Raw genomic sequence first — 15,507 nt, forward strand, 5'->3', positions numbered from 1 at the left:
TCTCAGGAAAAACGGTGGGGTGGAGAAGTGAATACATTCATCATTCCTCAGCCCAAGCAGCAACTGCTCTACCTCCATCAGAAACTTGTTAAAATTTTTCCATCTCTCGTGTGAATGGGATCGTGTAGCGTGCTGTTATCTTTTTCTGGCTTCTTCATTGATGCCATTACGTGTCTCGCTGCGGTATTCTGTTTCACTATTGAGCAGAATTCGTTCTGTAAATGCACCGAAGAAACAACTTCCCTACTTCCTTTTCTTCCTCTCTCCTTTCCCCATCCCCTACTTCCCATCCTCCTCCTCCTCCTGTTTGAGACAGGCTCTTGTGTAGCCCAGGTTGGCCCTCTTGTTATAGAGCTGGGGGTCATCCTGAACTTCGGGGCCTCACTTCAATGACAGGGCTGCAACCACATGCCCGCTTCTCTGTTTGTTTCTGGGGATCAACATTATGAAGAGACAAACACTGGTTAACTAATATAACACTCCCTCAAACCTTATTTCTCAATCTGCAGTGGATATTTAGATTTTTTTTTTCTTTCTTGAAGGTTCTTGAGATAAAGGTCACAAAGCCACCAAGATGTCTCAGTAGGTGGAGGCACCTGCCACCCGCCCTCATGACTTGAGTTTGATATCTGTCACCCACATGAAGAAGACAGTGAACACCAACACCCACAAGTTGTCCTGCAACCTGCACATGCATGGCGTGGCACGTGCGCACTCGCTCGTGTGCACACACACACTGACGCGCAACATCGCTAAATAAATGTTTGCATGTAATATTACATATAATATATATAACCTAAATTTATTGAAAGATTTTTTTTAAAGGTGAAGGCAACAAACTTCTACACACAAGCCTTGGTATACGCTGAGCTTCGGTAGCTAGCTGGGGTGGAATGATCAGGGCGTCTGTTCATAACTTTATAAGGGAGCGACAGCACACCTCCCATTTCACATCCCACAAGTAGAGCAGAAGAGCTTTCACTGCTCAGTCTTCTCACGGGCACTTACTACATCAGTCCCTCCCAGACATTCTAATATATGCACCATGGCACCTCACTGTGGCTTTATTTCACACCTTCCTAGTGGCTAGAAGCTTGGGGCACATCTTTGAATGTGTTTGTTGTCTGGTTTTGGAATTCGTTTGTTTGTGTTCCTGTTACTGAGTTCTTCTAGATCTTTATTTATTCTGGGCATGATATTTTATTAAATGTAATTTGTAGATTTATTTTTGTGTTTTGTGGCTTAACTTTCCACTCCCTCAACAGTGTTTGGTGAAGAACAAAGAATCTTAATTTTCAGATATACAATTTCTATCTATGTATCTATCTATCTATCTATCTATCTATCTATCTATCTATCTATCTATCTATCTTTTCGTGTGTGTGTGTGTGTGTGTGTGTGTGTGTGTGTGTGTGTATTTTAGGGCCTCTAATCTGGGATCTTTGCCTAATCCCACATGGTAGAGGCTTTGATCTGCATCTTTCTCTAGAAGGTTGGTTTTCCAACCAAGTTTTATCCTTAGATCTGTGATTGACTGGGAGCACACTTGTGCATGTGCTCCGAGGCCTGGGTCGAAGCTTGCACTTTATGGCTAATTGTTTCAGGATCAATTCTTGAAAAGATCATCCATTCTTTCCTTTGAGTTGGCTCCACACTTGTGTCAAGATCAATGGAAGGTAGCTGTGTGCAGCTGTTTCTTGGCTCGATTCTGCTTTAGCGGTCTGTCTGTCCTGACGTCAGCAGTGCATCGCCTTCACGAATGTGGCATTATACCCATCAGTGCCAGCAGAGACGGGACACGCACAGCTTCCTGCAACAGGCTTTAGACACTCTGCTAAAACGGGATCAAAAAGGAGTGGAAGGGTGAGCCAACATGAAACAGGTCTGTGGCTTATTAAAAGGGTTTGCTTCTGTTTCTGGTTTTTGTTTTTTTTTGAGACAGGGTTTCCCTGTGTAGCCTTCGCTGTCCTGGAACTCACTCTGTAGACCCAGCTGGCCTTGAACTCAAGAGATTGTGCCTGCTTCTGCCTCCCAAGTGCTGGGTATTAAAAGGGATTTTGAATGTAAACCCTATGTGGGGAGATGAAAGAATAAGAAGCATTTAGGAAGGGACTAAGATGCCTTCGAGTATGATTGTGGGCTTCTCACAGGAAAGTCACACTTTATTGTCTTTCCAGTAACCATACATAGGATTTTAAAGTTATGATCTAGTTTTTTTAAGTTTTATTTAATTAGTTCTGTGTATGATGTGTGTGTGTGTGTGTGTGTGCGTGTGCACCACAGTGTGTAAGTGATTCGATAACAGCCTCATGCATCAATTCTTGCCTTCCATCTAATTTAAGGCAGGGTCTCTCTTTGTCTACCATTGCAATAGGTACTACAGGTTAGGAAGTCTGCAACACATGCCAGCTATTTTTCCTCCTTCCGCCTCTTACAAGAGTTCTAGGGTTCTGAATTCAAATCATTAGGTTTGGGTTGCAAGCACTTTTACCCATTGAGCCATTCCTCCTGGCCCTGAAGTTTTTATTTTAAAGGATTGTTAAGAAATCTAAATAGGACCACCCTGTGGTTCCTGGGGTGTCCCAGACAGGACTGCAGCAGATAAGGTAACACCCCAGATCACAGGGTTTGTAGGGAAGGAAGATGTTTTTACTGTAAACAGAACTTGATAGTCTTGTTCTTAAAAGTTTCTGAAAGTATCTGGGAAGGAGTGAGGTCACACTCAGGTTATCCATTCTCCAGCCTCAGGCATGGTTCATTGCTATTATAATATTCTTATTTGAAAATAGCTTTGCTAAAAGGCATATCATCTGCACATAGGCAATTTTCAAAGCAAAGTATGTTAACTGTGCTGGAATTCTTGATTCTACGCTGGTGAAAGGCTTCAATCAGACTCCTGGGTAAGGGCTCCTTTTCTTTTTCATGTACCCACGATTTTCCTGTATTCTCTCTTGTCTCAGTTGTCTTATTTCTTACCCAAGATGTTTTGGCCCCTCAAGCCCACTCCGAGTCAGCCTGTACAGTTTAGAGGACAGGCTGTACTTGGGACGGCTGGTGCAATGGCTGGGAATGTCTTGAACTTGTTGCTCTGAGAGGAAACTGATGATAACTTGAGAATGCATGTTGATTCACAAATTTCTCTCTCTCCCTCTCTCTCTCTGTCTCCCTTTCTCTGAGACAGGGTTTCTCTGTGTAGACTTGGCTGTCCTGGACTCACTTTGTAGACTAGGCTGGCCTCAAACTCACAGCAATTGGCCTGCCTCTGCCTCCCTGGGTGCTGGGATTACCGGCGGCTTATAGTCCTTACTAAGTTCTTTAGTTTCTCTGAGTAATGCCTCTCTTGAGTATATGCATTTATAGCTGTGTAGTGGCTGGTGTTATGTATCAGCTTGACAAAAGCTAGAGTCATCAGAGGGGAAGGAACCTCAGTAGAAGAAATGTCTTCATGAAATCCAGCTGTAAGGCATTTTCTCAATCAGTGATCAGTGGGGGAAGGCCCAGCCCATTGTGGCTCACAATGCCAGGGGACATAGTCCATGGTGTCAGGGAAGGCACTGGAGCAGGAGCAGAGGACAGCTGGTCACACTGTCGATCCCCAGGAAGGAGAGAGAAGAATGCTGAAGCTCAAGTCCTGTCCTTTCTTATGCACCCAGGATCTCAGCCCATGGAATGGTTCCACCCATATTTAGGGGCAGTCTTCCACCTCAACTAACCTATTTCAGACAATCTCTCACAGAAAGATAAGCAGTTTGTCTTTTCCATGATTCTCTCTTCTGTCAAGTTGACAATATTAGCCATCAACTATTAGACACTATGAATTTTATTCTGTTGGGTATTTTGTGTTTGTCTCCTATAAATAAACGGGCCTTTGTATTTATACACATTCACTCAGAAATAACTTAAACCTAAGGGATGCAATCACTACATTGTCTTAGCTAAGACTACAGCTTTCCTAGCTATGGGAAATTTTATATGTACCACTGTAGGCGTGTTGGAAGCACAGACATGCCCAGAGTCTGGCTTTTTGTTGGGGTTCTGGGGGCTGAACTCCGGTTGTCAGACTTGCACACCAGGCTTGCACACCAGGCTTGCACACCAGCTGCACTTACCCACCTTTCCAGCCCAGCTTTCCACTCTTTTTGTTTTTCTCTTTCTTTCTATTGTGTGTGGAGGGGTGCGGGAGGTTGGGATGTTGCTTGCACACAGCTCTGGCTGTCAGCCTTGACAGCCAGCATCGTTAACCACCGAGCCCTGTCACCAGCCTTCTTAAAGATGGATCTTAGACAGGCTGGCCTGCAATGCTAGCACTTGGGAAGCAGAGGCAGAGGGATTGCTGAAAGTTCGAGAGCAGCTTTGTCTACACAAATTCCAGGCTTGCCAGGGGTACAATGGAAAATTCTGTCTCAGAAAATAAAAGTAAACAAATAAATAATAACCAAAATATTTAAAGGATGTTTTGACCAAGAGATGTTTTCGATTTTACTCATGCCTAACATATCAGTTTGAATTTTCAGGTTTTTTTTTTTTTCTGTATCTGTTTATCTTTCTCAAAGTTTAAGAGAGTTTTTAGATATCTTAAATTGTGTGTACTTGAGCATATTTTGGATATATGCCTAGGAGTGGTACAGCTGGATCTTGAGGTAGCACTATTCCTAATTGCCTGAGAAAGCGCGAGATTGATTTCCAGAGTGGTTGTGCTAGTTTACATTCCCGCCATCGATGGAGGAGGGTTCCTCTTTCTCTACATCCTCTCAAGCATGTGTTCTCACTTGAGTTTTTGATCTTAGCCATTCTGATGGGTGTAAGGTGAAAAGATCATCCTGAGTGAGGTATCCCAGAAGCAGAAAGACACACATGGTATACACTCACTTATAAGTGGATCCTAGACCTCTAATATAGGATAAACATACTAAAATCTATACACCTAAAGAAGCTAAGCAAGAAGAAGGATCCTGGGTAAGATGATCAATCCTCATTCAGAAAGGCAAACATGCTAGACACTGAAAGATGAAGAAAACAGGAAACAGGACAGGAGTCTACCACAGAGGGCCTCTGAAAGACTCTACCCAGCACGGTATTAAAGCAGATGCTGAGACTCATAGCCAAACTTTGGGCAGAGTGCAGGAAATCTTATGAAAGAAGGGGGAGGTAGAGAGACCTGGAGGGGACAGGAACTCCACAAGGAGAGCAACAGAACCAAGAAATCTGGGTCCAGGGGTCTTTTCTGAGACTGATACTCCAACCAAGGACCATTCATGGAGATAACCTAGAACCCCTGCACAGATGTAGCCCATGGCAGCTCAGTGTACAAGTGGGTGCCCTAGTAATGGGAACAGGGACTGTCTCTGACATGAACTGATTGGCCTGCTCTTTGATCACCTCCTCCTGAGGGGGAAGCAGCCTTACCAGGCCACAGAGGAAGACAATGCAGCCAGTCCTGAGGAGACCAGATAGGCTAGGGTCAGAAAGGAGAAGGACCTCCCCTACCAGTGGACTTGAGGAGGGGAATGAGAGGAGATGAGAGAGGGAGGGTGGGATTGGGAGGGACTGAGGGAAGGGGCTACAGCTGGGATACAAAGTGAATAAACTGTAATTAGTATAAAAAATTTAAATTAAAAAATCTTAATTTTTGGTTACGTGTGTGTGTGTGTGTGTGTGTGTGCATGCACAAGTGTCATGGTGTGTATGTGATAATCAGGAGCCAATGGAATGGTTAGTTGGCCCTCTCCCTGTACCATGCAGATCCCTAGGATGGGGCTCAGATCACCAGGCTTGGCAGCAGGCAGCACTACCAGCTGAGCCCTCTCACCAGCCCTTGTTTTCACTTCTTTGTGACACTGATGATTAACTGGAGTCAGGTGGATGCTGAGTAAACACGACTATTTAGCTCCAGGACCCTGGCCTCAACTTCAGTCCTCAAGCCTACAGTTACCATTGTATCTGGGCATTATTTTTGTCTGTATCATAAGATGAGGCCCTGAACTAGTGCCGCTCCGGTGCGGATGTCCTGTGGGTCCACACCGTTTATGGAGATGCTATCACCCTGCAGTCTGCTTCACTGTCAGTTGAGACATGTTTGTTTGTTGTGTTCACCTGCACATACTTGATGAAAGCATTGATCTGAAACAGTCATCTAACAACACTGCGTTTGAAAGAAACCAGAGCACAAGAAACAGTTTTTTGACTGTATAGAATACTGTGGCCTATCCAAAACAGGGGAAGTGTAGAGCTGTTTTTGGGGTAAACGGCTATAATGTGGTGACAAGTGATTTCTTTCATGTCATAATCACAAAAGATTATATTTATTTTTTTTCCAGAGAAGACCTCATTTGTCCCAGTTAGGGACCTAAAATCTGAAATACTAGATTAGAAATAAAAGTAGGGAAGTCAGGCATTTAAATTTATCATATCCCATAATTCTATTTGAAATACCGCCAGAAAAAAAGGAGTATGTTTTATTTCCTTGTTTAAAAGATCTTTTTTTTTTCTACATATAAACCTTATTTCAAGAATGCCTTTTTTGCTGGATGTAGTGGTACTTTATTCCCAGCATTAGGGAGGCAGAGACAAGCAGATCTCTGGAAGTCTAAGGCCAGCCTGTCTGCATAATCTTTTCTGTCGCTGTGATAAATACCCATGACCAAAGCAACTTTTAGAAGGAAAAATTTGCTTTGATTTATAACTTCCATGAGATTCAGTTCATGATAGTGGAGCAGAAGTATGGCAGCAAGAGGCAATCAGGGCTGCGGGAGGAGGAAGCTGACAGCAGAAAGGAGAGAGAGCAAATGGCCAGAGATTTCATCTCAAAGCCCACCTTCAGTGACATCCTTCTCACAGCAAGGCCAGACTCCCTAAACCTACTCAAACAGAACTGCTAACCGGGACCAAGTATTCAAGTGCCCAAGACTATGGGGACATTTCTCATTCAAACCAGCACATGCACACACACACACACACACACACACACACACATTAAAAACTCCCACAAACCCTGGGGTCAATCCCTAGCAAAGGAGAAATGGGATGGGAAAACTGCAGAGAATAGGCAAGATCAAGCAAGAGAAAAAGTGGGTTTCAGGCTGCTGAGGTTTGCGTGACCATGTCTCTCTAAAATCCACAGGCTGAAAGCTAAGCACCAGGACAATGGGCTCAGCCTTCAGAGGCCACAGCTAGCGCTTTATAAAAGGGACCTGAGGGAGCTTGGCCATCTTTGCTACCTCATGAAGTCAGTTTCTATGAGGAATCAGCCCTCACTACAGAGCAACTCTGTTGGATCCGTGATGGTGGATTTCCTGGTTTCTAAAATGTGAAGTTCTATTGCTTGCAAGTTGTCTAGTCTGACACAGTTCGTTATAACAACCTCAATGGACTGGAATACCAGGACACCTCTATGAAACTGATGAGGGTTTTGCACAAGGCCCCTGGAGGAAAGGGCAGAGCATTAGCATCCTTTTAAAACTCTTTTATTGGCGTTTCTTGTGCCTTTCTCCCTACTCCACCCCAAGTCCTTCCAACACCCCAACACCAGGGAGGAGAAAGAAGGTTAGGGTGGAGCTCTCGTTGGCTATTTCCTGCTGGTTAGGGTTGTTGGGTTCTTTGGGGCAAGTCCAATCTTCATTTCAGGAGATCTCCAATTTCTCATTAAACTGTAACAACAGCAACCAGGAGCAGTGGAGGGGAGCAGCAGCCTTCTTCTTTCTCAGAGCCCCTCTTCTCTTTCGGGGCTCCAGAGTCCTCAGACTTAAACTATCTGCAGCAGGGAAAGAGCCCCTCTCAGAGAGTGCACAAGGCAAACAGTTGGTCGCTGTGGACAATCTGAATCAGCTACATATCCCATACCTGGAATTAAAACAAAACCATGTTTATGTAACATAACTGAATTTTTAAAGACACCAACACTTCCACTACAGTAGTGTCCTAGTGGAGGGCCAAGCAGTGAACAGCAAGTTTACGGATAGAAGGGGTCTAGTTGTCACCTGTAAATCTTAGAGAAAAGGCTGCAGTAACTTTTTTCTTTTTCTTTCTTTCTTTCTTTCTTTCTTTCTTTCTTTCTTTCTTTCTTTCTTTCTTTCTTTCTTTCTTTCAATACAGAGTTTCTCTGTGTAGCTTTGGCTGTCCTAGAGTCGCTTGGTAGATCAGGCTGGCCTTGAACTTACAGAGATCTGCCTGCCTCTGCCTCCCAGAGTGCTGGGATTACAGGCATGGGCCACCATGTCCAACTTGCAGTAATTTCTTGATGACTTAATTCCTCATTATAAATACATACTCATATTAATTGTTTTTGGATACTATTTTTCCTTTCTTTGTTAGACAGGGTCTCAGGTATTCTAGACCAGCCTTGAATTCCCTCTGACCTTGAACTCTCCTGCATCTACCTCCCAATGCTAGATAACAGGTGTGTGCTTCTATGCCTGGTTTTATATAATGCTGGGGATCAAACTCAGGGTTCCATGCATGCTAATCAAACACTCTACCAACTGGTTATATCCCTACCTCGCACTTTTTCTTCCAAAGGACCCCCTGTACTGTGTAAACTTTAGATCCAATCTTAGGAAGATCAATAGCTAGGAGTGGATCTGAAGCCATTCACTGAACATTCTAGAGTGCTGTTGCTTACCTGGTTGTGACTTTGCTAAGGTGCAGAAAACAGTACACTAGATTTTAGGAGAACTGGACTCTTGTGAGGTATGAGCATGCTATCAAAGCCATAGGCCACAGACTCATGGGAGGAAGGGAAATGACTAAAGGGGAAGTCTGATGTACTACAGAAATATCAGAGATCTCTGTAGACTGGGAATCCACCGAGAAGCACAGGGCGAAGGTGAAAATAAGGTGGAAGATGTGCACTTAAAGTTGGAGGTTGGAGTATCACTAAGGTCTAAACTAAAAAGATCCCCAAATTGGGCTTGGAGGTGCTCACTAGAAACCCCAGCACTGAGGAGCTGGAGGCAGAGGATCAAAAGTTCAAGGCATTCCACGGGGAGGCTAGCTGGGGATTCACGAGACCAAGACAAACCACACCCAACCAAAAACCCTGCAAGGATGTGAGGCTCACGCTCCGGCCGCCTCTGAAACGTCGCCCAGTTTCTCCCGAAGCTCCCGGCAGCCTCAGGACCAGTGGACCTACAGTCTCCTGTCTTCTGCAGGCCAAGCCATACTGCCAGTCCCGAGAGCCCAGTGTAAAGTCGTTAGCTCAGAACAGTCCTTCTTAACCTCTTCCCCTCCCCTCTTGAAGGGCAAATCCTCCATTCTATGCTCACGTATTTATAGTTTTCTTCCCTCGCATTTATCAACGAAATTACAGACATTTGGAGGATAATTATCTGTACTATTTATCTTTCCAGAATAGGACAGTGACAAGTCCTCTCTATTGCATTTCAGTAACAGACGTTCTGTAAATGTTTGTTGTGTAAATAAAGCTCAGCCTTTTTATATGTAATAGCATTTCTAAGCATGCCAATTATTTACATATTTATTCATTTATTTTGTTTTTATTTTTATTTTTTAGGACAGATTCTCATAGCTCAGCCTCCTAACTGCTGGTTTAGAAGTATGAGCCACCACACTAGCAAATCTTTTAAATGCACACATACAAAATATGACTCAATAGATGACGTGGAGGTGGCATAGAGGTAAACATGTACTTTTTTCTGTTATAATTTGCTTTGAATATGTATGGTGTCCATACATATTCATGTGCTTGAATGCTTGGCCTATAGGGAGTGGTGTTATTAGGAGGTGTGGCCTTGGAGGAAGTGTGTCACTGTGTGTGTGGGGGGGAGGTGACTCTGAGGTTTCCTATGCTCAAGCTATGTCCGGTGTAGCATACAGTCTCCTGCTGCCTGACCAACATGAAATGTGTAATGTGTGGAGGCACAGATCAAGGGCTCAAATAGAAGCCTAAGGCAATACTTTTTAAAAAGGATTTTTTAATTTAAAGTATATATGTGTTTTGCTTACATGCATGTCTGCATGCCATATGGGTGCTTGCAATCTAAGGAGACCGGAAGAGCATGTCTGATCTCTTGGGACCGTGTAGGTGCTAGGAATAAACCCAGGTCCTCTGAAAGAGCAGCCAGTGTTCTTAACCCCAGGGCCTTTTCTCCAGCTCTTAAGGTAACACTTTAAATCCTTCTTATTTATTTATTTATTTGTTTGTTTGTTTGTTTATTTATTTATTCATTTATTTATTTGAGACAGAGTCTCACACTCTAGCCTAGGCTGACCTGGAACGCACAGCAATCCCTGCCTCAGTTTCCCAAGTGCTGGGGTTATCGGTGTAAGCTGCCAAATACAGTTATAGATTTTGTACATAGAAATGGAATAACTGAAACTTATTTGAAAAACGAAAGCTCTATTTGACATTCCAAAAGTTGAATAATACAAGATAGATTATACTTTTCCATTGAAAAGGACTTTAGGGCAAGAATAGAGGGCATCATCCCTTATCTGCAAGGGCTTTTGTCTTATTATGAACCCAAGCATCTTTTCTTTCTTTCCTTTCTCACCCCTGCCTTCTCCCACCTCCATTTCTTCCTCGGTGCTTTCTTTTCCCCAGCTCAACCTCCTCGGGTCTGAGATTTCAGGTGTTCCAGGCCGCCAGCACTTGGGTCTCTCCAACCTCCAACGTTTCAGACTCAGAACTCCTGTGAATAGGAACGCCCAAACTCGCACTTTTCAGAACTGCTTGTTTATCTATCCATATTTTCACATACCTCTCCTTCCTCCTCCTCTCTCTTTGAGACAGGGTCTTTCTATGTAGTCTGTTCTAGAACTCACCTTGTATAGCAAGCTGGCCTTAAACTCACAGAGATCTGCCTGCCTCTGCCTCTGGAGTGCTGGGAAAGGCATGCGCCACCATGCCCAGCTCTTTAGCATTTTTATCTGATTATACTGCCTTCTAAACTTTGTTACAAGGCTTTGTTCCAAACACACCCGTAAATACGAGCTCAATTACAAGACTGTGTCAAACTTGGCCCAGGTATAGTAACTGAAAAACACACAAGTAGGCAAATATAACTAGGGCATCCAGTGTGACTCTGTTTCCTGTCCAACAACCCAGGGCAGGTTTTAATCAAATACAAAGCCAACTGGAAGAAACAGCCCACGAATGGAATTAGTGTGAGACTTTATCGTGTCTCAGATATACAAGCAGCTGAACGCTTTGTTGAGGCTAAGTAACCGAATCACAGGGCAGAACAGCTCCTGGCTCAGGCCCTAGGAGTGCGGGAGGTGCCCCTTGGTCTCCGGGTGTACAGTGGTGGTTCTGGCGCGCTCCTGGTGGAGGGGTCGCAGCTCTTCAGCCTCCCGCAGCCTGAACCAGCCGGAGAGAGTTCTCCTTCCGGACTGGGTCATCTTTTTAGGCTGTCAAGCCGAAAAAACCCCTCTGAAACTCCGGGTCCCGAGGGTACAGCCTAGTACAAACTCCTAATCGACCACTGGCTAGTGTCAAGATGGCAAACTCGGACGGAGCCGGCGAGGGCGCCCGCCGCTCCCGCGCTCGCTCGCGGGGGCGCGGCGTTCCCGGAGAGCACGGCCCGCCCCGGCGCGCGGGCCCGGGGCGGCGGGGCGGCGAGGACCCCAGCGCGCCGGCTGACTACAGATCCCAGGGTGCCTCTGCCATCGCGCTCCCTCCCAGCGCCGGCCCCGCCTCCCCGGCCCTTGTTGTTTTGGCTGGAAGCGCTCCGGAGGAGTTTCAGAGAAAGTCTGGGCCGAAGCTAGAGGCGACGGATCGTGGGAAGGGGAGGCGGAAAGGCTAGGAGAAGGAGGGCCCGGGCGCGGGCCGCGCCTCCCCGAGCCCGCCGCGCGCCCCCGGGAGGGGGAGGAGCGCTGGGGACGGGACAGAGGGGTCCCTCCCGGGAGCAGAGCCGCCCTGCGCCTCGTCCGAGCGCCGATCCCCGCCCTCGTCGGAGGCTGGAACGCAGACCCACCCTCCGGCCGCGGACCCGCGTCCTCCCCGACGCCCGGCGACGCCCCGCCGCCGGTCCCTGCGCGCCCTAGGCGGATCGGGACCTGCCGCCGCGCCCTCTGCCACCCGGACGCCGCACGCCTTCCCGGGCGCCCTTTCCCGAGCAGAGGGGAGGCGAAGATCGCGCCCCGCCGCGCGCGGGCATTGTGTGTGCGCGTGCGGCGCGGGGTCCGCGGCGGGGAGCGCCCGCGGGAGGTCCTGTCCCCCGAGGGGCGGAGCGCAGGGCGGCGAGCTCCGGTCGGGGCAGTGTCCCAGCCGAGCCCTGCCGCTGCCGAGGCGGCGGGACGGCGCGCCTGGCGGCCGGGAGGCGCACTGAAGAAGGCCGGCGAGTGCTGGTCCCCGCGGCGCCCGGTAGGGGTACGCTTTGGTCCACGGGTCCGCAGGAGAGAGGTTCGGTCGCCGCCACCGAGCGCGCGGGGCCGGGCCGCCCCGTCGGGGGAATCTGCGAGGTCCTCTGGGCTGCGTGTGCCAGCCGTGCCCGGGGCGCGTCCGCTGTGTTCACCGACCCCTCCGGTGCCTGGTCCTCGGGCCCTCACGGCGTGCACCATGAGCGGCGGCGAAGTGGTCTGCTCGGGATGGCTCCGCAAGTCGCCCCCGGAGAAGAAGCTGAAGCGTTATGTAAGTACCGGTCAGGGCACCGCCGGCCGCTGCTGCCGCAGCTTGCGCGCCGGGCTGGCGCTTCCGTGGATCCCGCCCTCCTCTCCTCGATCCCCTTCTCGGCCCGCGGGCTCCGGACCGGGCGCGGTCCACTCGCACCCTGACGTCCACTTGGCGGCCAAACTTTCTCCCTCCATATTGCAGACCGCGCGCCTCCCGTGCACAAGGCCTCGTAGCCTCTTAGAGGAGCCCAGGTTTCCAGCTCAAAGCTGGCTGCATACTTCTGTTGTTGTTGTTAGTTCCACTTAGCAAGGGTGGGTGAGACCGGGAGAAAGAGCCTTCTTTTATTATCTGCATCAGAGTCCCAGGGAGCTGTTAAATCCCCCCTCGCCGAGAAACCGCGATGGTAGCAGTACTCAGGGGTTATCGATTGAGTCCGCAGCCGCTCTCCTTTGCGCCTCGAGGAGGTGGAGGGAAGCGAACCGTGGATGGATCAAGTAAGCAAACTTCTCAAAATACTCGCCCAAGGGAAAGGGGGGGGGGGCCGGCGGCTACGCGCTCCACCGTCTGCTTAGCAGGGTTCACATTTTCGCGGTTTTGCTATGAGGGACACTGGAGTTTGGCCCGAGAGCCCTGGCGGTTTGATGCGACAGGAGAGCGCTGGGGGGAGCCTCGGACGCGCTGTCAAGCCCGCAGGAGGGGACAGCTGAAGCCAGCAGGAATTTCTTGGTGTTGGGATTCTTTTCCAGGGCACCAGAACGGCTTAAATGGTATTTGCGTAATTGATTCAAGATGTTGATAGTGAGCTAAACTGTGCTCGCTGTTAGGAAAACTGTATCTTGAAGGAACCTACAGTACTTCAGTGGAAATCTGTACCCTCGTCAAGGAGCCTGGGATCTTAAGTCTTCCTCCAGAACGCTTAATTTTACGATGTTCCCTGCCAGGAGAGAAATAACACTTTGTCCTGGCATCTGAAGCAGATAGTTTTCGAGTAAAATGTGTTTTCCAAAGGCAAACCATGTACCCACTTAAGTAGAGTTTCCTACGTGTTTTGAAGGAGCCTGTTTGAGGTAGAAGGGAAATCTACGCTGAGTACGCATCGGTTTACTCAGCGCCTGCTTGTGCGAATACAGGAGCGATGTTTATTTTACGGAGCTCACCAGCGAGTTTCTGGTTCACTTTCTGCTAGAATTTACTACAGACAGTTTCATTGAAACGTTCGACAAATTGTCAGAGGTTCCCCAAAGATGTCTCTCCATCTGCCACGGTTTGCCTGGATTTTGTTAGTAAAGATGGCAACTTGATTCTAAAAATTTGAGAGTGTGAGTGGCATCTTCAGAATTAGTTCTGAAGGGACGGTTGTGTTGGAAGAGAGGCGGGATGGGGAGATGGAGATAAGGTGTTGCTTAGGAAAGACAGTTTTAGGATTCTTGGGGGAAACCAAAGTACAATATATTTGCTGATAATGCAATTCAGTGCATTCTTTCAGGCTAGTTTGTAGCTCACCAGAGATGGCAGGCTCCGTCCTAGGCACCAGCCACAAGGTAATGAGGTACGGAAGGAGAAAAGCCTCGCAGGAAGAAACCAACAACAAGAAATGGTCTTAATTAGGGCCAAATAAAATAAAAACTGGGCATGGTGGTGTGTGTCCATCCCACCCAGCACTTGGGAGACAGAAATGGGAGGACTCGCGGCCAGCCTGCTCTCCATAGCATATTCCAGGCTAGCCAGGGCCATGTCTCAAAAACAAAACACAAACGCAAAAGCAAGATTTATCATTAAGAAAATATTAATAATGCATAAATAGATAGAAATAAATTATGTGGACATATATATGTCATGATTACATGTGTGGACATGTGTCATTTGTTGATCACAGCAGTTTTCTCCCATTCAGGTCCCAGTCAGGCCAAACCTTGTTCGCTTCGGAATCAAGAAAGAGTGGGCGCATTCAGGGTTGTGTAGCGGTATACAGCAGCAGTCTACTAAATGCAGAGCTCAAATTACGCCACAGTCTTTTCAGTGTATACTTTGTGAGTCTGACTATTAGCTGAGAGTTCAAGGAGAAACCGGTCAGATAAGCAGTACTGAAGAGCAAGGCTCAGCCTTTGCTCCTTAAAGGTTGGGGGACGGCACACTAAGTGTGTGGAGAAAGTGAGCCAAGATGCAAAGTGCTTTTCATCAGCATGTCCCAGCTGAGTGGTGTGGATTTTTATAGATGCCTTCAGGAGAAAACTCTGACCCTAAATTGTGTTCCAGAAAGAGGAGGTGGGGGAAGCCGAGGGTTTTCTTGCTTGGTGGAAAATGAGTGTTTTCTTTGTGTGTTAGTTCGTGCGTGTTGCATGCGAGGATGAGTATAGGCATGTGCATGGCCAGAAGTCAGCTTCAGGTGTGTCGTTCGTCAGGAGCCATACATCTTGTTTTTCTCAAAGGGTCTCTGTGGGTCCTGGCGTCCTGGGGCTTTAGAGTCGGCTGGTTAGTGAGATTCAGGCATCCTGTCTCCACTTCCAGTGATGGGATTGCAAGGTGCAGCGCCATGCTTCGCTTTCAGCAAGGAAGCTGGGGTTGGACTGAGATCCTTGTGCTTCAGTGGGAAGCACCTTATCACCGTGAGCCATCTCGGCGGGTGACTAGTGTTTTTTTTTACACCTTAGTGAAGTGGGTGAAGATGGCCCGGGAGGACAGCAGACAGGTGCCTGCCCAGAGGATGAGAGACTGCTCAGTGAGATGTCTCTGTCAGCTTCATTCCCCAGATGTGACAGCCCCAGGCTATTCAACCTTTGACTTTGCTATCTGGCTTTATTTTTGCAAAAGTAGTTTTGACCAGGGAGGATAGAGCATGGATACATGCATTTTTCTATTCTTCTCTTTTCTTCTTTCCGCTGAAAAGAATCCTGCAAAGTAGGCCAAAGGCTGATTGATAATGGTTTATATTTTTCAAC

At 47.5% G+C, this 15,507-nt stretch overlaps 2 protein-coding genes across 2 annotated transcripts in view; one reads left to right on the plus strand and one right to left on the minus strand.

Moving 5' to 3' along the window:
- Positions 1 to 7,453: 7,453 nt before the first annotated feature.
- Positions 7,454 to 12,516, minus strand: LOC129678301 (translation initiation factor IF-2-like). Its single transcript, XM_055609050.1, has 2 exons — positions 11,931 to 12,516; positions 7,454 to 7,839 (listed from the first exon to the last, which is right to left on the minus strand). Exons 1-2 carry the CDS (start codon positions 12,514 to 12,516, stop codon positions 7,742 to 7,744), a joined length of 684 nt encoding a protein of 227 aa, XP_055465025.1. The 3' UTR covers positions 7,454 to 7,741.
- Positions 11,694 to 15,507, plus strand: part of Gab1 (GRB2 associated binding protein 1) — a 111,952-nt gene continuing 108,138 nt past the window's right edge. The window contains exon 1 of the mRNA XM_055609035.1: positions 11,694 to 12,586. Coding sequence (XP_055465010.1) covers positions 12,515 to 12,586 — 72 coding nt within the window. The 5' untranslated portion in view covers positions 11,694 to 12,514. The remainder of the gene's footprint in view (positions 12,587 to 15,507) is intronic.

This window comes from Psammomys obesus, unplaced genomic scaffold, assembly GCF_907164565.1.
Source record: "Psammomys obesus unplaced genomic scaffold, mPsaObe1.curated_primary_1811, whole genome shotgun sequence".
NCBI classification, from domain to species: Eukaryota; Metazoa; Chordata; class Mammalia; order Rodentia; family Muridae; genus Psammomys; species Psammomys obesus.